This window comes from Brassica napus, chromosome A7 (assembly GCF_020379485.1).
Source record: "Brassica napus cultivar Da-Ae chromosome A7, Da-Ae, whole genome shotgun sequence".
Taxonomy (NCBI): Eukaryota; Viridiplantae; Streptophyta; class Magnoliopsida; order Brassicales; family Brassicaceae; genus Brassica; species Brassica napus.
In genome coordinates this window covers 10632353-10657285 of record NC_063440.1, presented here as the reverse complement: position 1 = coordinate 10657285, position 24933 = coordinate 10632353, and the positions used below count along the sequence as shown (strand labels likewise).

The following is a 24933-nucleotide window of genomic DNA, read 5'->3' as shown; positions in this document are numbered from 1 at the left end:
TTGGTAGTGGATACCTGATACATATCTACCACAAAGTGTGCATTATCTCTACCTAACTCTCGAAGTATTCCACTTTCCAAACGATGAATCTTCGATCCTTCTAATCCATAATCTCTCAAAGATATCACATGATTCTGCTACTAACACGAACCACTTTCTTCCAAATATATAATTACTTTTTGCAGAACTATTATTATATGATCTTACGTAATAAAATAATAACATTTGAACAAGCTTCATGCCTAAACTTTTTCTGTTACTTTTTATGTCATTTGCTAATAGCCTTTTCGCAAATTTTCATTTAACTAAATATCTTTTTTTTTGTTCTCGCCATTTTGCAAATTAATTTTGTATTTCTTTTTAAATAGAATGAAAAGATATTCAAATACATATTCACATTAGCATAACAACAATCCAATTTTTCAAATATTACAACACATGCTCTAAGACAAATAAACATACATGATATTATTGGTATCCTTATTATTCTCTCTCAAACCTCGGAACAACTTGATCAGTTACATCGAAGAATGCTCTGTATCAGATGAGCCACTGTTCTTAATTTCAGGGTTGAAGCAAGACCAATCGAAAGGAGGGATGGCATAGGGTCCCTTAAGTACACCCTCAGCCATCAATCTGTACGCAGCCTCAGTCATATGAGCACTGTCCCAGTCCACATACTTTGAAGGATCATTACAACATTTAAGTCCTTTTAAGCCAAATGTCCTACCAAATACGGAACTGTACGATCCTCCAGTACCGCAGCAAGGGGGCAAGGGTGAGGGTTTGCTTAAGAACCCTGTTTGTACATTTGATTGGATAACTAACTAGGTTAGAAATCTTGTTGGTTCAGTAGGAATGGTCAAGAAAACTAACCGTATTTAGCTGGTTCTTGGATAAAGCGAAGCAAAATGTTGTAGTAGTCTGCGTATATGATGTAGACATGAGGGTACAGCTTCTGGAGCTTCTTGAGTTCTACTAGAAGCTGGTCGCCCTGGTTTTTTCCAAACTCGTTCAGCCATTTCAAACAACCCGTAGAATCATATTCTTCAGCGTTTGATGTTTTGTATGATTGCAAGTAGGTAGTGGAGCATCCAAGCGGGAACTGTCCGGGCACAAGAAATGTTTTCCCACCCATACTGATCAACTCCTGTATTTTTTAAGCTTTAATATTCATTCCCAAAAAGCAAAACAAATATATTTTTTTTGCTTATGGTATTCCTTGTAGAGGCAGATCAAGAATTTGATGAGGTATAAAGAGAAATGTTTACCGTGATTGCAGAGGATATAGTAGTGACCACAAGTGGAACCAGCTCTCTGACCTCTTGAATGGGTTTGCCAAGAAAGAGTGGGTAATTATAGTCATTCCCTCCAATTTCTCCCATGAGAATCAACGCATTTTCGATCATATCTCTGCAGTCTAAAAAATCTTTACAAGTGAGCTTGCATCTAGGAGGTTAACAGAAACAAGGATGGGATCTTTAAGCACAAACCAAGTACATAAAAGAAAACGTTGAACTTCCACACCTGATGGGGAACCACATAAGCTAGGCAGAGCATCCTTGAAGCTCTGAAGCTGAACTCCTAAACTAACATTGGTGAAATCAAGATTAATCCCTCTCTCCACGAGAAAGGAATGTTCCAGTGCCGTTGCTCCTCCCACAGCGAAATTAACTCCCTTCTCAAAGTTTGCATTTTGAGATCCATAAAAAGGAGGCACAAATGGAAGACCCAAGAATTCAGCTGATAATAGAATCAAAGGAAATGGCTTGAGAAACATGTTAGTTGATTAAACATTAAGTGGTATTGTGTTTAGATGCTTTCATGTTTCATAGAAACAACTAACCATTCAAATAGGGAAGCGTTACATCAAAAAACAAAAAAAACAAAAAGAAAAAACAAAGAAAGAGCCCAAGATGATGAATAGTAATCCTTTTGGGTTTCGTCTCACAAGAAGCAGAACATTTATCATATGTTTTGTTTTCTTGTATTACAAATGGTCTACCAGGCTTTTAAATTAACCAACAAATTACATAATATTTTTTTAGAAATTGTTTTTTCAAGAGGGGTGAAAACAAGATATACAATAATTACAAGCCAATGATTAGACTATGATTGCTCTTTCCAGAGAATGTGGAGCTCTCTGGACATAAGAAACAAATGTCTCTCACAAACCCCAAGAACTTCACTAACTCACTCACACTAGTTCAAGTAAGGACAAACAATGACAAACAAACACAGTAGAGACTGTACCAATGAAATCGATGATGAGGCGACCATTTGAGAAACGGCCCGTGGGATGGTGGAAGAATGTTTCTCCGTACGGCGGAAACGCGGCGGCAGGAAGATCGTCAGGATCAGAGAGACCAATCAAGTTTCCGGTGTCGGCAGTGGAATCGCCGAAACTTATGATGGATTTGAAATTCCGGCAATGCGTTTCCGAGTTGACGACGATAGTGAGAAAAAGAGTAGACAAAAAGAAGCTAAGGAGCTTCTTCGTCAAGTGTGGAGGATCTGGAGACGCCATGCGAGAGTCTTGGAGGTTGCTTTCTCTACGTCATCCCCTATCTCAATTTCTCTTATATTTTGTGTTTTTTTTATCAAACAAAACAAAAATAATAATTGTATTTGTCCTTTCATTGACATTTAATTATGATGGTTGCTTGTCACTTTAATTCAGTGGCCCCCGTCGTCTCTTCGAATTTAATTGATCGAAGTCGCTTTATTGTTTTTCTGTTTAACATTTTTATGAAAACTAGATTTTTTAACCGCGCTACGCGCGGATAAGATATTATATGTATTTCTCAATTCTAAAAAATAATGTATAATATTGTATTATATTATTTAAAGAATAAAAAATAAGACTACATAACATAAATATATTTTTTTATATTTTCTTTGTGGAAATCATTATGTTGTTTGATTGTTGTACTTAATTCACATATTTGCATAGATATTTGTGATAGATGAATAACTATATTTTTATTATCAGTGAATAATATATATTTATTATATAATATAAGAAAAATGGAATTATTTACTTTTTAACAAACTTGTCTCATGTTGGGGACTCGGTTATAGACATATCATATTCAAATGAAACATTTTTACATCTATCAATCTTCTTAACAATCAAGAAACAAATCTGAATATCAAAACAATATCTCATATGATCTCTTTGTGAAATAACTGCTCTGAATAAATTGAATTTATGCATCAAAAAGGACTGGAAATGGATGTGCATATGTGTTATCTAAGTCAGTTTTACAAAAAACTATTTATAGTTCATATATCATTTATGTCCATCCTATTTTTTTGTCCATCATTTCTTAAACATCTTGAAATAAGTAATGCTAATTAATAATAAACTTTTTGCTCACAAAATAAAAATCAAATTTGTCTAATTATCGCTTAATTTGTCTAACTGATATATGTATTTCTCAATTCTAAAAAAATAATGTATAATATTATAATACATTATTTAAAAATTATAAAATATGACTACATAACATAAATATATTTTTTAAATTTTCTTTGTGGAAATTCATTATGTTGTTTGATTGTTGTACTTGATTCACATATTTGCATAGATATTTGTGATAGATGAATAACTATATTTTTATTATCAGAAAATAATATATATTGATTATATAATATAAGAAAAATAAAATTATTTACTTTTTAAACAAACTTGTCTCATGTTGGAGACTCGGTTATAGACATATCATATACGAAGGAGACATTTTTACAATTATCAATCTTCCTAACATTGAAAAAACAAATCTACATATCAAAACAATATCTCATACGATCTATTTGTAGAATAACTACTCTGAAGAAATTGAATTTAGGCATCAAAAAAGACTGAAAATGGATGTGCAGATATGTTATCTAAATCTGCTTCACAAAGTACTATTCATAGTTCATATATCATTAATGTCCATCCTATTTTTTTGTCCACCATTTCTTAAACATCTTGAAATAACTGATGTTAATTAATAATAAACTTTTTGTTGGAAAAAAAAATCAAATTTGTCTAATTATCGCTTAAATATTTTATTAATATGGTCTAAGAAGCTTTTAAGTGATATCATAGTTTAATTTATTAGTTTTTTTGTTAATTTTTAGAGGTTTTTGTATTTAAGATTTTTTTCCATATTAAGCTTTATTTCTTTCACAGAATTGATATATATATATATATATATATATATATATATATATATATATCATAAAAATTACCATCAAATCAGTTTTACTTATTTATTATTTTGTTTTAACGAAAATACACTTTTTAAATAATTTAATTTAAAATAAAATTATATATTAATTTGTTGTATTTTAACAATTTCATTGATTTAATTAATTTGCTTTGGTGGATAATTTAAAAAGTTTTCATATGAATCGGGGAAAGCAAGCTTATGTTGTTATATTATATTTATTTTGTGTATATAGAATCTATATATAATGCTAGTGTAATAAAGAAAGAACATTATTTTTTTGTAACTTCAAAAAGATACATTATTACAATTTAAAATGAATCAAAATTGAATAAAATGGTAACTAAATATTTGTAAATCTAATGGTTTAGTTGGATTCTCATGAAAAAAAAAATCGATTGGTTAAACAAATGTTTCAAAATTTGTTGTGGTATTGTTTTGTCTATAAATTATAAAATTTATTGAATTAATATATTTAATTATTGCATCCTTAAATAATATTTTATTAAGACATTAGAAAAATATGTTTTGAGTTGTTTTGTCAAATTGTACAAAAATCTATGCTTTTTCATATTTGTAACTTCAAAAAGATACATTATGACAATTTGAAATTAATCAAAATTGAATAAAATGATAATTAAATATTTGTAAATCTAATTATTTTTTTTATCTTGTTTAGTTGGATTCTCATGAAAAAAATTTGATAGGTTTAACAAATGTTTCAAAATTTGTTGTGTTATTGTTTTGTCTATAAATTACCAAATTTATTGAATTAATATATTTAATTATTGCACACTTAAATAATATTTTATTAAGACATTAGAGAAGTATGTTATGAGTTGTTTTGTCAAAATTTTACAAAAATCTATGCTTTTTCATATTTGTCACGAAAATTTATATGTTAAACTTACTTTTACAAAATTCTTAACTTTGTCACGAAAACAAAAATATATGATTTTCCATATTTGTCAACGTTCTCACACTTTCTAAGAATATATTAGCTTAGTCACTTACTTATTTTTTTTTTACAAAACAAAGTATCGGAGTCTTGAAAGTTGAATTCATATTATTGTAAATGTACATAAGAGTTTGTGATTATATACTTAGTGGTTCTTGTATATGTGTCCAAGAAAGTTTCAATGGCTTAGTGGTAAATGTCCTATATATATATCATACTAACCCGGGTTCGATTCTCACCTTCGCATTGTTTTTCTATTTTTTGCGAAAAATAAATGAAATGACATGGCAATTTCGGGTTTTCTGATTGGTTGATTTTTCTATCTTATGTGGACACTCTCTCCATGGCTTATATCCTCCTTTTAGTATAGTATAGATGGTCGGAATAGTCAATGACCAACTTATGTGTGCCTTTTTCAGTGAGCACTAAACTCTCCAAAAACAGATTTTGTTTTGCCTCTTAGATGATGACGAGTATTGAGTACATATGTCATATTCACTGAATACTAGTATACTATCTTTCCAACCCAGACAAGTCATAATATTAGTCTTAAAATTAAGAATAAACAAAAACAAATTATTTAAATTGAATCGTATGTAGCTTTGGGTGATAGTAATTCAGCTAAGGTCTTTTTTATGTCTCTTCTTTTGGTTTAATGTTTGTGTTTAGTTTTAGCTGTATGGTGTTGACCTCCTTATTATAGGTGCATCCAGATTTTGAGTTATGGTTTTTGTAAATGGCTAACACTAAATGAAAATAGAGAAATTTCACCCAATAACTCACCAAAAAACCAAAATTAACAAACTAACCAAAATCACCTTCTCTTTCTTCTTTTCTTTTCCTATCTCTCTCTACCCTCTTTCTAAAAAACTAATTTTGATATTTGTTTTGGTTATTTCACAAATAACCCCATGAATATATGACCCACAAAACAAAATCATGGAATTTTGTTTCCCTGATTATTTTTTTTCCAATTTATACGCAACGTCAGATCCGTGCACTACTATCTATAACATCGACATTCGCTTAAATTTTTTGAAAGTTATATAAGATTTTCCAAAATTGTGAAATTACTTTTATTGAAGTATTTAAGAAATGTTTGTAACCTGGAAATCTTAAATCCGGCCATGTTTACAAGCATTTTTTAATTACCACTAAAAAAATAGTGTTTCATCTCCATTCCTCAAAAATTCTCTGTTTAATCTCTTTTATTCATTTTCTTTTTTATTTGTTTTCTATTTTTGGTAGCCACCAACCGAAAAACTCTCATATTCATACAATCGATTTAGTAGTGGACACGAGACATCTAACTACCGCCCATTTTATAAGGCCATCTCTACCTAACTCTTCAATAATTCTACTTTCCGAACAGTGGATCTTGGATCCTTCTAATCCAATATCTCTCTGAAGATATCACATGGACACGAACCTAGAATCGATCCAAGTATGAAGTATAAGAACTTAAGAACATCTGAATATGTATGCTGCTCTTATATATTGATTCTCCTCTTAAGAACTTAAAAATTTGCCAGATCTTCATCAAAGAAAACCGTGTCTAGTGATCCAATATAATGTTTTTGTCTGTCTTCAGTTTCCATTTCCAGATGTGTTTAGGCTTTTATACAAATTAAGAGCTGACAAAATCTTAAACTGGGTTACATAACCACAACCTATTATCTTAGAATTTTACATTTATGTAAATCATTGTTATAACCATCTGCAGATATATCAAATGAACTATATATAGAATGAATAAATCAGCTGAACAACATAATATAACAATACATGATCCAATAAACGCACTGAAGAACATAGATGACTTTATCAGTACTCTTAATTCTCTCTCTCTCTCTCAATTTTCAGACCAAGTTATATCCAGTTGTTCACCAAAGAAAACTCTGCGTCAGATGATCCATTGTTCTTTTTTAATTCAGAGCTGAGACAAGACCAGTTGAAAGGAGGAATCACATAAGGTCCCTTAAGTAAACCCTCAGCTATCAGTCTGTACGCAGCCTCAGTCATATGAACACCGTCCCAGTTCACATACTTTGAGGGATCATCACAATATTCAACTCCTTCAAAGCCACATTTCTTACCAGGTGTGTAGTTGTACTGCCCTCCCAAACCGCAGCACGCAGGCAAGGGTCTGTTCATAAACCCTGATTGGATGACAAATTTGGTTAGCAAATCAAACCAATGAACTTGGTCGTGTAGGTTCAGTAGGACGGATCAATAAGGCTAACCGAATTTGGCTGGTTCTTGGAAAATGCGTGACAGAGCGTTGTAGTAGTCTGCGTATATGATGTTGACATGAGGGTACAGCTTCCTGAGTCTGTCGAGTTCTGCCTGAAGCTGCTCGTTGAAGTATTCTGCAAACTTGTTCAGCCATTTCAAGCATCCTGTTACAGGATCGTACTCTTCCATGTTTGATGTTTGATATAATGTCAAATAGGCTACTGAGCATCCCAGTGGGAAATTCCCAGGCACCAGAAATGTTCTTCCCCCCATACCAATCAGCTCCTGTATATATTTTTTTTTGTAAGTCCAAATCAAGAGTTTGACGAGAGGGTATTCTGAAAGTGAATTTTTTTTTACCGTGATTGCAGAAGAAATAGTAGTGATCACCAGTGGAATCAATTCTTTGATCTCTTCAATGGGTTTGCCCACGAAAAAGGCGTAATTCAAGTCATTACCTCCAACTTCTCCCATGAGAATCAAAGCATCCTCGATCATATCTCTGCACTCTAAAACCATAATTACAAAGTAAGCCATTGTTTTACATGTGAGCTCAAGATTACAAAAAAAAAAAAAGTGTTGAAATTGCACACCTGAAGGAGAGTCGCATAGGTTAGGCAAAAGATTCTTGAAGCTCTGAAGCTGAACACCTAAACTGACGTTGGTGTAAGCAAAATGAATCCCTCTCTCCTCGAGAAAAGAACGTTCCAGTGCCGTTGCTCCCCCAACAGCGAAATTAACTCCCTTGTCAAAGTTTGCGTTTTGAGATCCGTAAAAAGGAGGAACAAGCGGAAGACCCAAGTACTCAGCTGACAATATAACCAATAGGAAAGAGCATAAGTACAACTTTTTGTGATTTTTTTTGTAATTCAAGAAAAGTCAACGATATAATTTCAAGAAGATGCAGAATCTTTTCAGTTACAAGTCAACGTTACAATTTAAAGAAATTGGATCTTTTCACCAACGTACAACGTACACTAACTCGTTCAAACTATTTATAAAGTAAAGACAAGAGACAGTACCAATGAAGTCGATGATGAGTCGGCCGTTAGAGAAACGGCCAGTGGAATGGTTGAAGAAGGTTTCTCCATACGGAGGAAACGCGACGTGAGGAAGATCGTTAGGATCAGAGAGGCCGAGCAAGTTTCCGGTGTCGGCAATCGAATCGCCGAAACTGATGATCGACTTGAAACGTGATTCAGAGTTGGCTTTAGCGAGAAAAAGAGTAGATGATAAAAAGAAGGTCACGAGCTTCTTCAACAACGGAGGAGACGCCATGTGAGAAACGGAAACTCCAAGGTTGGACCAACACTCGTCCCTTCCCTTCCAATCTGAGATCTCTCATTTATTTATGATTTATTTAAAATAATAATAAATTGTACGCAGTGGGTAGAGAGTAGAGAGGGAGGATGAACTTCTCTTGCTGTGTTTGTGTTTTTTTTTTATTCGACTCAAAAATGTTATTATACTCTCCCAATCATTTAATAGAGGGGTTAATTTGTGAACTAGCCATATATCATGTATAAATTAAGTAACTAGCATTGAGTTTCCTCAATTCACATAATGTAATGTCAGGTATTTAAAACATAATTCATCCGGTTCTACCTCTTTTCTTAATAGGTTACTAGTTACTACAAAATTTGTAATGTCGTTGGTTCTGTGGCGTTATGTGAATCACATGTTACAAAGTGAGTGGTATATACTTGTTATTCTATATACCCAAAATAATATAGAATACACATGTATAATAGAAAAAGGTAAAACATGATGAAGAAAATTGTTCAAATTTTGTAATGTTTATATGCTGACACTGAATTATTTACTGCTTTGTCAAAGTGAACCCAAACCATCCATGCTAAACCCAAAAGCATTGATCACTAAACCCAAAACAGAAATATAAACCCAATCCAAATAGCATAACATGGAAATAATACACTATTTTGTTCCATTCCACATGGTTCACATAGAATAGATAAACTGTTGAAGTATGTGAAAGTATATGATTGGGAACGAAGTCACCAGATGTGAGAGAGTACGACTTAATCGATGGAATAAATGACAAAGACTTGCTAACAGATTTGACATATGCCAAGAAGCCACAATGTTTATATGTTGACAATAAATTACCTATTGCTTTGTGAGAGTGAACCCAAATCATCCATATTAAACCCAAAACCATTGATCACTAAACCTAAAACAGAAATATAAACCCCAGTTCAAATAGCAAAACATGGAAATAGTACACTATTTTGTTCCATTCCACATAGTTCACATATAATAGATAAACTGTTGAAGTAGGTAAAAGTATGTGATTGAGAACGAGATCACCAGGTGTGAGAGAGTATGACTTAATCGATGGAACAAATGGCAAAGACTTGCTAACAGATGGCATATGAAAACTTTCGAAGAAGGCATATGCTGACAATGAATAATTATCTACAGTTTTACCAGAGTGAACCAAAATCATCCATACTAAATCCAAAACCATTGATCACTAAATCCAAAACAAAAATATAAACCTCAATCCAAATAGCAAAACATGAAAATAGTATAATATTTTGTTCCATTCCACATGGTTTCACATAGAATAGATAATCTGCTGAAATAGGTAAAAGTATGTGATTGGGAACAAGATCACCACGTGTGAGAGAGTACGACTTAATCAATAGAATAAATGGCAAAGACTTGCTAGCAAATTTGGCATATGAAAAAATTTCAAGAAGCCACATAATAAGATGTAATTACTAAAGATAATTTTACTCTGTTAAGAAAAAAGTAGTTCTTGTTCCATGCTACATGAGACACATAAAAAATAATCTGAAAAAGTAGTCAAATATAAAGTTAGTTGCATAGGATGTGTGATTATTAAAAAGTCACGAGTTACTTTTACAATTAATAATTATTAATACAATTTGTTTTTGTTGCAGGTTCTACCGGTTGCATACAGGGGTAAAAGTGCATTATTATATAAAAGACACACTACATATGGATGAATTAGGGTAATTGGTTATGGAATGAATTATAGTTTTTTTGAACGCCATACAATGCAATTTCCCTTTAATAAATGCAGAGTATGTTCATAAAACTATATTCTCAATCTCTGAGTTGAGATAGGACAAATCGAAAGGAAGATCGCGTAGGGTCCTTTGAGTAAATCCATCAGCTATCCATCTATAGGCAGCCTTAGTCTTGAACGCCGTCCCAATTCACATACTTTGAAGGGTCATCACAATATGAAATAACTCTTCCACTCCCACATTTTATACTAAAGTCGAAGTGGCACGGTTATCCTAACAGCAGCAAGGAGGTAAGGGTCTGTTCATGAGCCTTGAGCAGTACCATTAGTTATCTAGTTCCATAGTAACAAGTAGGAGCACATTTCAGTTTCTGACAAGTTAATTAGCATATATAATCTGTCTTTGACTTCAGTGGTGGACCAAACTTTTCTTTTAACATGGGTTCGAACCCTGGTTTAGATGGACCAACTAAGAAAAATAAACCAAGATAGTTTTCGAATCTTAACAATTTGCATGTAACAAATTAACTTTATATCATTTAAGGGATTTCAGCTGATCCACCATCAATGCATGTAGATCCACGCCTCTGTTTCACTTGTTCATCCGACTAAGCAGATCAAAACATCTTATTACCATGCCTCCTAGCTACCCGTGTTCAAAGTCGTTCTTTTTTGCTAAATTGTAAATATCATATAAATGAAACAAATAATTTTACATCTTAAGTCTGAGCCATCTTGGCAAAAATAAAATAAAAAACAAGATAGATCAACAAATTAAACCTACAAGCAAGTGCTTATCTCAACCATAAGGTCATCAATGACCAGAACTTTTTGCTGTGTCTCCTAGCGGAAATAATGTTCTTTATGTCACGATCAATGCCATGAAACACAGCGGGAGCAGTAAGTGGGGTCTGGTTGTGTACAAGATTGTTCCTCTGTTTCCATAGATGGAACACAACCGTTTGGGTAGCTAGCTTTCTGAGGAGATACAAAGTCGTTCTAATGCTCCATTTGATCCATTTTGAATTCCAAGCCGCTCTAAATGTTTAAGAAATTAACCACATGAAACACACAAATGCATATGCACTATAGGCACTTAAATGCAAACTAAGTGGACTCAAAACAGATGAAAAGTTGTAAAAACACAAGACATCAATGATGTGTGTTAAAAGTGTGTGTGAGTTGACATGAACCTCTTCTATTTATCACGATTCTTATTTGTCAGACACTGAAGGTGAATATTTATGTATGGCCTTGAAAAAAAATACTGTATGTGCAGAGGTGGACTTTATAAGGGAAATCTTTTTTAATACGCCTCCTCTAGAGTTTTGGTCTTCCTTTTTTTGTAGCTCTCTCTCGATCTCTCCCATCTTCTATTTATTGGAGGAATGGTCGACGATCTTGTCCATGAGTTGGTTATCTATGTCTGATATGTCTTATCAGTCATCATTAGCTAATAGTGTTAGCCAAACTTGAGCGGTTTCTAGGTTCATGGTGTTTCCAATGATTTTGCGGCGCTACAAATCGTTTCTGCGTGTTACCTTTCTCCTATATGTTAAGTGGCCTCTAGGGGGACTTCTAGCAACGTATCACCATGTAAATTGATCATAACACATCCAATATATTGCAATAGTCAAACGTATCAATAACAACTTCAAGTTTTTACGTATTGTAAATAATTTCATATAACTTTTCTTTAGATATCATCATTTTATTTTAAAAAGAAGATTATGCACTAAGAATATGTTTTGCAACACTTTTTTTTGGGTAACACATGCACTAAGAATAATTTCACAAAATAACTAGTTAATATTAAATTAGTAAATCTTTTTTTTTCTAAACTTAAATTAGTAAATTTTCAAAGTTCCAAAGTTATAGTCTATTTGAAACATAAATATTTAGGGGAAAGAGAGCGAATACAGTTCCTCAATGCACAGTTGGCTGAGTAGAGTAGCGCAAAGTTCTCCTCTCATAACCGCTGGTGATGAGCCTTCGTCGGATTTTGGGAACGTTCCTAAATCAGTCTCCGATCTCTTTTGCCAGTGGACGGTGGTCTCTCATCCGGTTCTTGCCGTCGCTGGTTTTCTTTTGGTCCTCTACCAACTTGTAATCATAAACCATTGCCCGGTTGGAAAAGTTAATATATATATATATATACTTAAAAATTGCGTAATAAACTTAAATTAATTTCGTCCGTAAAAGTCTATATTTTATTCAAAGTAAATAAGAATTCCTTACCATTTCTTTTGGGTGGGAAGAAAACTCTCAAGTGAGGATCAATTTTTAATCCGAGGCTTTCATACAATGGATCATATAATTTATTTTGTAGCCTGAAATACAAAGTGAAACGTATTGATTAGTTATATTTTATTTAGTTCATAATTAAACTACTTATGTATGAGTATGAGGCATGCTAGCTTGGTAGTAACTAAACGTTTTATCTGGATGGAATTAATGAGGGACGATGAATAAACCATTGCAGATAAATATGATGAAATCAGTTATGAAAAATAGATGGATGAAACATGTAGAACAATAAATAAAAAAGTAGGTGGGGCAGTATATACCTTTTATCACCAAGGTCGTCTGCAGTTAAATCAACATTTCTTTTTGGCGAGACGGTCCTCTGCATTGTTTAATTGAATCATATTTATCTTCTTTTTCAATTGATTTTGTCTATTTTGTAGAAGAAAATGTATGTGTATTTTGAATAATACCCTTCGCTGAGCAGCAGATGATGATTCTACATCTTCAATGCCACTTGAATCATTTCTTTGGCGACGCCCAAAAACGTTACGCTCAAATAATCGACTTTGGCCATTTCTGTGTCGACTCTCAAACCGACTTGGGTTATTTTCTTGTTGACGCCACAAAACGTTGAACTGTAATGTGTATGTTGTCAATAAGTTTTTAATAATTCAGTTTTTATATATTTACGTGAAAAAATCCCAAAATAGTTTCGTTCATCTCATAGAAAATATGGTACCTCTATGGGAGCGAATGCCTTCGTGCTTGGAAATAGATGTGCATAATCTTTGAGGGTTGGGTATTTAACACCCGATGATGGCTTATTCAGTAGCTCTTGCACGTTTCCTTGATTCCTACTGAATTGAGGACAAAAATAATATTAATTTAACAGCTGAAGAATATTGTGGAGCACAAAAACTTAATTTAACCTCCTTTGTATTAGCTAGATCAAGCGATCTATTTTGTTGGACTTGATGATACCTTGTAGAGCTCGACGGTATTTGAGGTAGAGGAGGGGTCACAGAAATCTGATTCTGTAAAGGGCATGTCCTACATGAACCCCAAATCGATTGACCTTTTTCATTCTTTCAAATAGAAAATTATAAAAACATATAGATTTGCATATAGTAGTTAAATAGTATTAAAATTAAACTTGAATTAGGTAAGCTTAATTATAGGTTCATGAGTTATATTTTATTGGATCACACCAAAAAATTAAACCAACTTCAAACATTTCTATACAAATTAACATTCTAGAAGGTTTCTCTTTAAAGTTAATAGAAAATTATATAGGATCAATTTAGATACTAGTGCTAAAAACTATAGCTAGTTTTTAGCATAAATAACAAAGATAATAAAATCTCAAAATTATAAATTTAACAGCTGAAGAATATTGTGGAGAACAAAAACTTAATTCAACCCTTTGTATTAGCTAGATCAAGTGATCGACTAAGTTGGACTTGATGATACCTTGTAGAGCTTGTCGGTATGTGAGATTGAGGAGGGGTCACAGAAGTCTGATTCTGTAGAGGGCATGTCCTACATGGAACCCAAATTGATTCTTATTTTTTTCATCCTTCAATAGAAAAAAAATTAGAAACATACAAAGTTGCATAAAGTTTTTATTGAAAATAGTATTGAAATTAAACTTTACTGGGCCAAGCTTAATTATAGGTTCACGAGTTATCTTTTATTAGATCACACGCCAAAATAACTAAGCCCAACCTCTTGCATTTCTATACAAATTAACACTCTAGAAGGTTGTTATCTCTTTAAAGATACATAAGATCAATATTTAGATATCAATTCTGAATATTCTAGATAAAAATGAAATTTAAATACATATAACATTATTTATGCTTAAAATTACTATAATATTTATCAAAAGCTATGGCATATACACAGTTTTAGGTAATATTATAATTAACCAACGTTAATTTTTAATAGAAATTACGATAAGATTTGTAAAATATTTGTAGATTTGGAACTTATAAAAAGCTCCATATCCTATTTTATTATAACCCAAGAAAAATCCAAGTAAATCAAAGAAATACAAAAGGGTGTTTAATATTCTTAAGTGTTTTTTTTTCAAACGTCTCCCCTTTTTTAATGTATCGATTTACTCTTTGGTTTCTTTCAATTTTTTTTATAACAATTTCTTAAATTAGCTAAACAGTATTAAAATTTCCTTACAAAAATGTCTTACCTAGCCACCTCTGTAACCATCCTTGGGACTAAAGCTTCGTCTTCCCTATTAGCTTGAACTAATGGAGGCGGTTGCTGGTCGTATATGTTGGAATGTGAATCAATTAGGCCGTTCTGGTACCTTAAATTTGATGGGTAACTTTGTGATCTGTATTTCATGAAAATTATATGTATTAAAAATCTACAGAAAAATGTTTAGTATACAAAAAATTGGAATTAATTAGAACATACAAAGGTAATGAAAACTGCTCTTGGAGATGATTTGGTAACCCAAAAGATTGAGTCATTACAGGATGAGCATATCCATTGTTTTCTTCCTCGATTTGTTGACCAACTCCTATCTGGTTCATGAATAAATATTCATCAAAACTAGTTCAAAGTAATTGATGATTAAGAACACATAGATAAGAAGATGTATTTACCATTGTAGAATCATTTAGTTCCTGAAAAGGATTCATCGTATTTTGATTGAACAAAGATTGTTGATCTAATTGTCCGTTTGCGTTTCCTTGTAAAAGTCCATGTGGATTGCATCCGAAATTGTGATCTTGCTGCTTAGAGAAATTGCATAAGAATTATCATTCATTAGCTATGTCAAAAGTTATACCTTCTCATGATAGTTTACTTTTGCTGGTACATAGTAAAGATTCATATATGTAAGAAGTTTTATTTACCATTGCAGAATCATTTGGTTCCTGAAAATGATTCATTGTTTTCTGGCTGAACAAAGATTGGTGCTCTAGTTGACCGTTTGTGTTTCCTTGTAATGACCCATGTGGATTGTATAAGAATTGCTGATCTTGCTGCTTTGAGAAATTGCATAAGAATTATCATTTAATAGTTATGTCAAAAAATAGACCATTATCAATGATATTTTACTCTTGCTGACACATGTAAATATTATATCTAGATATATAGCTATGTTTAGCCAAAGCTAATTAGGAATACTATTGACCAACAAAAAAACTAAGAAGAGGAAAAAGAAAATAAGGAAAAGAAAAATAAATTAAAGAAGGAAAGAAAAGATATAGAGAGAAAATTAAGATAAACTGAAATGTTCACATTACCATTGTAAATACATCTTGCTCTTGAAAAGCATCCAACATGTTTTGATCGAACAAAAATGGTTGATCTGATTGTATGTTTGGCAAGTTTTCTTGCATATACCCATGTGGACTGCAAAATAGCAGTTGTTCCTGATTTGATAAAGTGAAAACGATTTAGTTATTATAATGTATTTTAATTAATGTTTAGTTTTATGGCGTAAAATAAAATTCAATTTTAAAAAAGAAATGTAAGTAGCATACGACTTCAGGTGGAGATTGCACTAGTGTTAATGTATCCGGAAGTGGGATTAGATCTGGGCATTGTGCACTCCTTGAGGGGTTAGCCTCGCTTATAGCAGAATTGTTGATTAAACCAACAGTCTCTTCCCGCACATTCTCAGTTTCTTCCACTAGAGGATCTTGTAAAACACCCTTTATATTTCACAAGCCAACGTTTTAATTTTATCATCATATATATCATCATAGAAATTTCATAGAAATTAAAACGAGAGAACAAACAATTGAAAAATATACCACGATCGAAGTAAATGGTTCTGGTGACGGTGATAATCGCAAAGGACTAAATTGCAACGACTGATCGTTGAAGATATCTTCATACAAATCCATATTGCCTGCTTTTCCTAAGTGAGATAATTAAAATGAATAAAAATTGATGGCTTTGATTAACATTGTAAATACAACAATTCTTCATAAATGTTAGAAATGTTGAATCATCTATTGTACACAAATCATGCTACTTAAACATTAGTCAGAGACCCATAGTCGGGGAATATAACAAATTGAAACATTTTCAACAATCGAACCTTGAAATAAATCATGAAAATTAATTTGTAGGCATCTAATTAGTATTTTATGTTAAAATATTAAAAATCAAGTTACATATAGGTTATGTATTCTGAATATCGTTAATCTAAAAGTTACATAGTATTTTATATCCGCAGCCGAAATCCGTAACATTTATATGGGGTTGAACTGGAATAACGATAGTATCAAAACATTATGTAAAACATGTACTTCAAAGAGGCTTAACAATAACATAAATCCAAAAACATGAAACTCCAATCAGTGAATCCATCATCAAAACGAAAAAAATCATGAAAAATTCACTTGAATATGCAAATAACAAAATACAAAACAAAAGTTATTTAAACAATGAAAGCTTAAAAAAACTCAGATTCAAGAAACACTATAAGCAAAATATAAATCAAGATCAGTGAAGAGAAGAAGAAAAGATTCTGAATAAATTGAAACAATGAAGAAAGAAACTCAAATCTGAATTGAAATAAAATATATAAAAATTGATATATATATATAATCAGTATGAATAAGAATTGTATATGCAAAGAAACTGAAAGATAGGAGAGAGGCTTACTGCTACTGGGGAAAACTGAGAGATATAAGAATTGGAAAAGGGGAAAACTTAGAAGAATACCATATATATATACACCATGAGGTCTTTTTCTTCTTTTTGTAATGACACGTGGTGAAAACTTGTTTTTTAAAATATTTATTTATTGTTTTGATTAAAATCTTCATTTATTGTTACGGTGAAGAAATCAAAATAATTTCACTAGTTCAAAATTTCACTAATACATTACTAAACTAGCAATATACTTGATGTCAATCATACCAACTTATTCTTCTGATATTTTTGTGTGAATATATCATACTAGTTACTACGGGTAGTTAGATTTATAAATCAAAATTCACTATAAACTTTAGTACGTTGGATCGAATGGCGGCGTTGTATATTAATTAATCATTCTAAATAACGACATTGGATAAGTTAATGATAAATTTTAGTGTCACAATTAATAATAGAATGTTAAAATAATATTTTATATTTTTTAAATAAAATATAGTAGATTATATCAATTGATTATTCGTTAAATTAGATATTTCTATGTCATTCAAATTCGAAGTGTACTACATTTTCATTAAAATTATTAGTAATGCTTGTGAAATCTCTAAGGTATACTAATTTTTTTTTTTTGTCAAACAACTACTTGCATTAATAAGATAGAATCCAGACTACAATAGCAAACGAGAGGTATACTAATCTAAAAATGTTAGTTATACGTGCACTATTGATAAGGCATACTGCATTTTTCATACAAAATATTTATTTTTGGTTAATTTTTTCATTTAACACTTTGTTAATGTTTTATTCTTAGCTATTCTATAACATGTATTAAATACCCTTTATTCGTAAATACCCTTTAGAAAACAACTAATTAGTTTTTTTTAACTTAAAAAAGCTAATTATAGTTGCATTGACAAAGATCTATGAATTAATAAAATATACAACTATATAATTCAAAATTAAGACTAATATTATCCCAAGCTAAAAAGGATGATAGACACCGAGTAGTTGATAAAATCAATATCTTGACTTAAAATAGATATGTTTCTTTTGTTTTTGTTAGAAAGAAAAATATAAAGAAATTTTTTATTTGTGTAATTTTGTTTTTTCTTCTCAAAATCCTAATGTTATTTAAGGGTTTCTATAAAGAGTAAAGTAAGATTGCACCAAATCTCAGTAAAAAAAAAAAAAAAAAGATTGAACCAAATTTTAGCAATAAAAAGAGTAAAATAAAATTTGTTATATACGGAAGAAGTTGACAAAAAGAAATGGTTGTTACTTGTTACCAATGGATTCACCCAATCAGTCGCCTTTCATATCTTGTGACAGCAATTCTCTGACTGACAAGAGTATCTATGCTTTAGCATTTTTATCTATATTTTGCTACCGTTACTTTAAAAAAAAATTCTATCAGCAACCGTTACTGTTTTGAATTTTATGTATGTTGTCAGAATGTGGAAAGTCTAAACCTTTTGAGATTTTGTCAGCAGGTAAGAAAAGATAAAGTATTATGAGATTCTTTTCCTTTTTCAAAAAAAAAATTTTACTTCGTAATTTCTATTTTCTTTTATGTTAAATACAACATACTTAGCTGGACTTGAAACAAAAATGTAGTAATTAGCTGTAATTTAAGTAAACCAATGCTCTACCTTTTTTATTAGCATTGTCGATAATTATTGACAAAGAACAAAAAAAAACTAGCTTATAAAAAGAGAATTTGCATTGTATAACCATCAAAAAACTTAAATAGGTAAGTAATCATCAAATACATTATTCTGTATATTTCAAATTTACCCTTTTCACATTTTCCATCCAATCTTAATCATTTTTATATCCTAAAATAATGATTATTCAAAATTTTAATTTACATATAAAAACATAGATTTTTTCTGAACATAATAATATGTTTCGAAAATTTGAAATTGGACACATAAATTTACATATAAATATTTTTACCCAATCATTAGTATAATATTAGAATAACAATATTACATATACTTCTCATATTGTATATATTAGGTGATTTTCTGCACCATGTGCAGTAATAATTATTTTCATTATAATTATATTTAAAATAAAATTTTATTAATATATATATTATTATTTTCTTATAAATATTTTAATATCAATTTGATTTAATTAGGCATAAATTAAGATAAAATAATTTTGTTTATTTAAATTATATTTAAGAAAATATATACGTATATATTCAAAATTATTATCTTATATATTTTTTATCTATTATTTTTGATTAAAAATATTAAATCAACTTGTATAAAATTAATAAAAAATTGTTATAAAAATTGCATAATTATGAAAAATTAAAGCTAAATAGTATTTAAAAATTTGTAGATACATAAAAGAAATAAATGATATTACGATAAAAATATCATTTAAAAATGTAGAAATTTTTGAAAGTTTTAGTAACAAAAATTGTATAGCTATGAAAAATAGAATAAATAATAGGAAATTTGCCAAAAATGACCTAAAACTTGATTTTAAATGCAAAAGTTTACACTACCTTGTGACCAAACAAAAAACAAGTATGCATTTTTACAAATATAATCCTCAAAACTCTTCTGTGGTTTTTTTCTGGAAGTATTTTCATATAGTAGATCTTAAAAGTAATTTATAGATTAAAAATATTTTTGTGGGAGAAAAATTAAATTCATGTAATTATAAGTATTTGTAAATGATATAAATTAAGATCTAGTAAAATTGAATTGTTTTCAACATAGATGAGAGATGAGTGAATGTAGATTGAGTCATGATATTATTTGGTTTGGTGACATATGTTATAGTACCAATTTTGTTTTGGTCTGTGCAGAGTAGTCCGCAGAGGGTTGTAGTTTGAATACACATGTCCATACATGCCGTTCTAATGGGCTACTTAGACATAGTGTGCGTGTTGCGTTCTACTTTGACATCTACGTGGGTTGCACTTTCCTTGTGGATTAGTCTGGATCCTTCCATAGGCCCAAAGAAATCTCCATGTAAACAAAAAAAGAAGAATTGGTCGGATTTGAACATAGGAGAGCATATAATGATAGTCAATTCTGAAAGGACGAGGTATCATATATGTTCATATTGTCTTTACCTATTGTTGACTGACATTATGAGTTTTTGGTTTTTAATATAACTTATAATCTTACGTTTGTTGTTTCAAATTTCCCAATACTAAATAGTCTATCTACGATGATAGTGAATAGTTTTGTTGTGAAATTAAGTCACCTGAGCATATATAGAAATCCATAGTTCATGTGGTAACGTAGCTGATGTTTAGTTTTTTTTTTTGTATAGCCATATTGTTTGTTAGTTATGCACTATTTATTCTGGAAATCTGATCATTTAAGGTGTTAATATAATGTAGTGATCCGGTCAATATTAAAGAAAATGTGTAACATTCTGATATATTGTCATGTATGTTAAAAGGTTTAAGGAAACTGATTTGGTTGATGTGAAAAAAAAAACTGATTTGGTTATCTATGTCAACAAAGTACATTTATTATTTTTGGACACATATCTAAAAACATCTTGAGTTAAGTGTAGTTGAATTGGAGTAGCCAAAAGATGTGTAACATATCTGGAAGTGATTCGCAATATCATGCGAGTAATACCAAAGCACGGAAAAAGATCACAGGATAATTGCATAGTCAATAAACAACTACTTCGAATCTCTGGAAATTACACACCGACCGTCGCACGGAGTGGACCTATGGGCCAAGTGAACATGCATAGGAGGCCAAATAACCGTGGGCGGCTAGGGTGTTACAAGTGGTATCAAAACCGAAGAAGACGAGTGTGGAATCATGTGTGGGCACACATCAACATTAGTGACAATCTTGGGGTGCAACAAAAAGAAATTGTGTTTTTGTGAGAGGGGAAAATGTAATATTCTAGTCTGTGGTATGTGGTAGTGTATGTTGAAATTCTTAAAATAACGGATTTAACTATCTATTTCAACAAGATGCACTGATCTTTTCGGCTATACATCCATAGAAAACTTCAGAGTTAAACATATGCTTGAGCTAGAAATAATCAAATGATGTGTGACTTAGTAATTTGCAATATCGTGGTGATTGCAGAATCAGTAAGCAAATATTTTTTTCTTCCAAAATTAACGCACTGTCCATTGCATAGAGTGAACCCAAAAACCGAGTTAAGCGTTGAGGTCTATTAGCCTTATGTAATCAGGAAATTACAAAATGTTACATATAATATGTTCTATTGTTTGGTGGGTATGCTACTTGAGAGCTGGTGGTAGTTTTCCCAATCCTTTATGAATAATGTCCTTCCAACATCTTTAAAACTCCATCACGTATTCACATCTCTTAAACAAGTTCTTGGGTAAGAAAATATATGGATTCCAATGTGATTAAGTATAATTTATTAATGATGTTAAGTTTAAAGCAATTCAAAATAGCCCGGGTCAATTTCTAATGCTCAAATAACTTCGTTTCATGATTTTGCAAATAAATTAAGAAAAAAATTAAAAGAATTATACTATATATTTTTTCTCAATAAACTAATATTCTAAAAAGTATGGATTATTTTTTGAACACATCTAAAAGAATATGGATAAAACATTAATTTTGTTGAAAAGTCTGTCTTCTTCATGCAAAACATCACCCTTTATGATCATGAAACATAGCTAGTTTATAAAAAATGTTATCTGTGAGTATATTCTTAGTAATTATTGTTAAGTATATATCTTTATATATAAAGTTGAGTTTCCTTTCTTCCTAGGCTGTCCACGTAAGCGGACACGTCACTAATTCAAGTTTTGAGAAGCCGACACGTGTCCCGGTTGTATTAAACGCAACACTTCATTAACTTTGAAATTTATGGGCTTTTGTTTTCCGTGTATATTTGAAGGTTTTTGGGCTGCTGATATAGATTTTTTCTGGAAGCCCAATAAGCTATTGTCTTCATCTTCTTCTCTTTCACGGAATAGTTAGGGTTGCCGCTGTTGCTTTAATCCGACAATAGAGCTCCTTCTTTGGTGGTATCCGTCTTCTGCATCGATTCGCTTGCAACTCTTCCCATCCTCTTCTGAGAACGCGCACCATTATGAAATTCGGCTGCATACATTCATTATCATTAAAATTATAATTAACTCCATCTACCCCATTCATTCCACGGTTTTACAATTAATACGTCCTCCTACCTTCCAGTCGGTGAATCTGTATGTATATAGGTTAGTTTGCATCCGTAAAATTCATCAGGTCTTTGCTCACAATCATTATTAGCCGATAAACTCTCGCATGAGGATTAACTACGCGGACCAACCAGGATCCTATTTCTATCTCTTATGCCAATGCTTCCAAGACGGGTTCATTCATCATGTACCAATCTCGGTAAAACCAAGCTAGATTCTTTTTTTTTCTTTTTTTCATCGTAATTCAATTTTTCTTCATGATTTTAACACCATCGTAAGTTACTTATTGTTAGCATCATCTTTAGATTTTAACTTTAGTAGAGAACTTCCACAAAACAATTCTTTATATATAAAGTTGAGTTTCCTTTCTTCCTAGGCTGTCCACGTAAGCAGATACGTCACTAATTCGAGTTTTGAGAAGCCGACACGTGTCCCGGTTGTATTAAACGCAACACTTCATTAACTTTGAAATTTATGGGCTTTTGTTTTCCGTGTATATTTGAAGGTTTTTGGGCTGCTGATATAGATTTTTTCTGGAAGCCCAATAAGCTATTGTCTTCATCTTCTTCTCTTTCACGGAATAGTTAGGGTTGCCGCTGTTGCTTTAATCCGACAATAGAGCTCCTTCTTTGGTGGTATCCGTCTTCTGCATCGATTCGCTTGCAACTCTTCCCATCCTCTTCTGAGAACGCGCACCATTATGAAATTCGGCTGCATACATTCATTATCATTAAAATTATAATTAACTCCATCTACCCCATTCATTCCACGGTTTTACAATTAATACGTCCTCCTACCTTCCAGTCGGTGAATCTGTATGTATATAGGTTAGTTTGCATCCGTAAAATTCATCAGGTCTTTGCTCACAATCATTATTAGCCGATAAACTCTCGCATGAGGATTAACTACGCGGACCAACCAGGATCCTATTTCGATCTCTTATGCCAATGCTTCCAAGACGAGTTCATTCATCATGTACCAATCTCGGTAAAACCAAGCTAGATTCTTTTTTTTTTCTATTTTTTTCATCGTAATTCAATTCTTCTTCATGATTTTAGCACCATCGTAAGTTACTTATTGTTAGCATCATCTTTAGATTTTAACTTTAGTAGAACTTCCACAAAACAATATATATATACACATATATATGATGAAGCAGCAGATGTGTTAGTTGAATTTTAGCTACTTGCTTCAGATTCTATGATTTAAGTTGAGATCCGTATGGAGTAATGGAATCCCAAGGCTTAAAGAACGGGTCTTTCTGATGATCAGGTATCTCTTTTGTACTGGAAACAACATCTGCAACAACAAATAACTGGTGAGTGTCTATGGGAAGCTTTTGGATGTGTTATGTTAGACAGCTTGAAATATATACTTTTCTATGCTATTTCGGATTTAGTTATGTTAGAATACGCAAAGCGTACATAGTCTTGGTAATTCATAATTCTTCTTCTATTTCTTATAACACAGTGATTGGTGAGTCTCTATTGGAGGATTACAGCATTTTAAAGATTCTAAAGTGTCAGTGATTCACACTCAACTTACTTTTTCAAGAACAATTAATCTCGAGGAAGCTGCTCAGATTCTGGATAGCATGAAACGTTAAATGTGGTGAGAGTATAATATTTGCTGGGGATTTTCCGTGGAATCTGCAGTGGTCGTGTTACTGATGTTGTAGCTCTGAATCAGCCTACAAACAAGAAATTTGGCATGAATACATTATTTCTGTAGTTTTCTGATTTTTCCGTATCTACCTTTCAACAATTTTTTTATTTGATTATCTTGTCCAATTGGGTTAAGAACTTAAGAATCATAATATTACGAGTGGATGGATAACTCTTCTATTTTGTTCTATTTTATGTTTCAATTGCAGGATTCAATGAGAAATTATGATTTTTGGTTTTGATTCATAAATCGAAGATTAGTATTTTGTTTTGGTGTTTTTGGCTTTATATATATATATATATATAGATTAGGGTTATTGTGACTTTGCATCAATGTGATAATGGGATCATCTAAAGAAAGAGCAATAGAGCATTGTGACAAAGAACATCACATCGTGCTTTTTTTTTTTATCACATCGTGCTTTGTTGAATGCAAAGATGCTGAGAAATGGCTTTATCACGAACTGAAGAATAATCAAATAGAGAAGCCGAATAAATCAGGCTAGCTTAGCTGTTTGGGTTAGATTTGGTTGAAATTAGACTTTGGTTTGGTTAATGTGATTGAATATTATTTGGTAGATAGTAAACCGACTAAAAACATAGTGTATAGATTATTAGATTTTAACTACTAAGTCATGGAGAAATGAGTTTGTAATTTTTAATTTGCGAAGAAATAAATTAATTAGTTTCAGTTTGGAGAGATCTAGCAGTAGGTTGATATTTGATTATATATGATAACTATTCGTAGAAAATAACATGTTTTCCTTATCCAGACCAAATTTTTAATACAATATAATCTATCA

The 24933-nt window shown here is 31.4% G+C and overlaps 3 protein-coding genes and 1 long non-coding RNA gene across 4 annotated transcripts; 1 reads left to right on the top strand and 3 right to left on the bottom strand.

The window, feature by feature from the left end:
* Nucleotides 1-376: 376 nt before the first annotated feature.
* On the bottom strand, nucleotides 377-2615 carry LOC125576480 (GDSL esterase/lipase At1g28580-like). The gene is made up of 5 exons (XM_048736644.1): nucleotides 2254-2615; nucleotides 1528-1743; nucleotides 1272-1420; nucleotides 877-1150; nucleotides 377-799 (listed from the first exon to the last, which is right to left on the bottom strand). Exons 1-5 carry the CDS (start codon nucleotides 2525-2527, stop codon nucleotides 519-521), a joined length of 1194 nt encoding a protein of 397 aa, XP_048592601.1. The 5' UTR covers nucleotides 2528-2615; the 3' UTR covers nucleotides 377-518.
* A 4286-nt stretch (nucleotides 2616-6901) lies between these two features.
* LOC106358064 (GDSL esterase/lipase At1g28580-like) lies at nucleotides 6902-8858 on the bottom strand. The gene is made up of 5 exons (XM_013797805.3): nucleotides 8433-8858; nucleotides 8004-8219; nucleotides 7771-7919; nucleotides 7419-7695; nucleotides 6902-7334 (listed from the first exon to the last, which is right to left on the bottom strand). Exons 1-5 carry the CDS (start codon nucleotides 8686-8688, stop codon nucleotides 7045-7047), a joined length of 1188 nt encoding a protein of 395 aa, XP_013653259.2. The 5' UTR covers nucleotides 8689-8858; the 3' UTR covers nucleotides 6902-7044.
* A 3273-nt stretch (nucleotides 8859-12131) lies between these two features.
* Nucleotides 12132-17150, bottom strand: LOC106355175. Its single transcript, XM_022688741.2, has 14 exons — nucleotides 16459-17150; nucleotides 16186-16356; nucleotides 15946-16074; nucleotides 15553-15681; nucleotides 15301-15429; nucleotides 15110-15219; nucleotides 14880-15026; nucleotides 14144-14212; nucleotides 13655-13723; nucleotides 13413-13530; nucleotides 13144-13308; nucleotides 12994-13052; nucleotides 12665-12756; nucleotides 12132-12529 (listed from the first exon to the last, which is right to left on the bottom strand). The coding sequence occupies exons 1-14, from the start codon at nucleotides 16549-16551 to the stop codon at nucleotides 12441-12443; spliced, it is 1569 nt and encodes a 522-aa protein (XP_022544462.2). The 5' UTR covers nucleotides 16552-17150; the 3' UTR covers nucleotides 12132-12440.
* A 2842-nt stretch (nucleotides 17151-19992) lies between these two features.
* LOC125576479 lies at nucleotides 19993-24288 on the top strand. Its single transcript, XR_007314845.1, has 3 exons — nucleotides 19993-23453; nucleotides 23739-23784; nucleotides 23937-24288. It is a non-coding gene; the product is annotated as an uncharacterized LOC125576479 (long non-coding RNA).
* Nucleotides 24289-24933: the final 645 nt, after the last annotated feature.

Coding starts and splice junctions, on each gene's coding strand:
- LOC125576480 (XM_048736644.1), bottom strand. CDS start 2,527: ATGGCGTCTCCAGATCCTCCACACTTGACGAAGAAGCTCCTTAGCTTC. Junction 1,744..2,253: donor CCTCATCATCGATTTCATTG/GTACAGTCTCTA, acceptor TTCTATTATCAG/CTGAATTCTTGGGTCTTCCA. Junction 1,421..1,527: donor CTTATGTGGTTCCCCATCAG/GTGTGGAAGTTC, acceptor AAGATTTTTTAG/ACTGCAGAGATATGATCGAA.
- LOC106358064 (XM_013797805.3), bottom strand. CDS start 8,688: ATGGCGTCTCCTCCGTTGTTGAAGAAGCTCGTGACCTTCTTTTTATCA. Junction 8,220..8,432: donor ACTCATCATCGACTTCATTG/GTACTGTCTCTT, acceptor TTATATTGTCAG/CTGAGTACTTGGGTCTTCCG. Junction 7,920..8,003: donor CCTATGCGACTCTCCTTCAG/GTGTGCAATTTC, acceptor TTATGGTTTTAG/AGTGCAGAGATATGATCGAG.
- LOC106355175 (XM_022688741.2), bottom strand. CDS start 16,551: ATGGATTTGTATGAAGATATCTTCAACGATCAGTCGTTGCAATTTAGT. Junction 16,357..16,458: donor AACCATTTACTTCGATCGTG/GTATATTTTTCA, acceptor TGAAATATAAAG/GGTGTTTTACAAGATCCTCT. Junction 15,682..15,945: donor AGCAAGATGTATTTACAATG/GTAATGTGAACA, acceptor TTCTCAAAGCAG/CAAGATCAGCAATTCTTATA.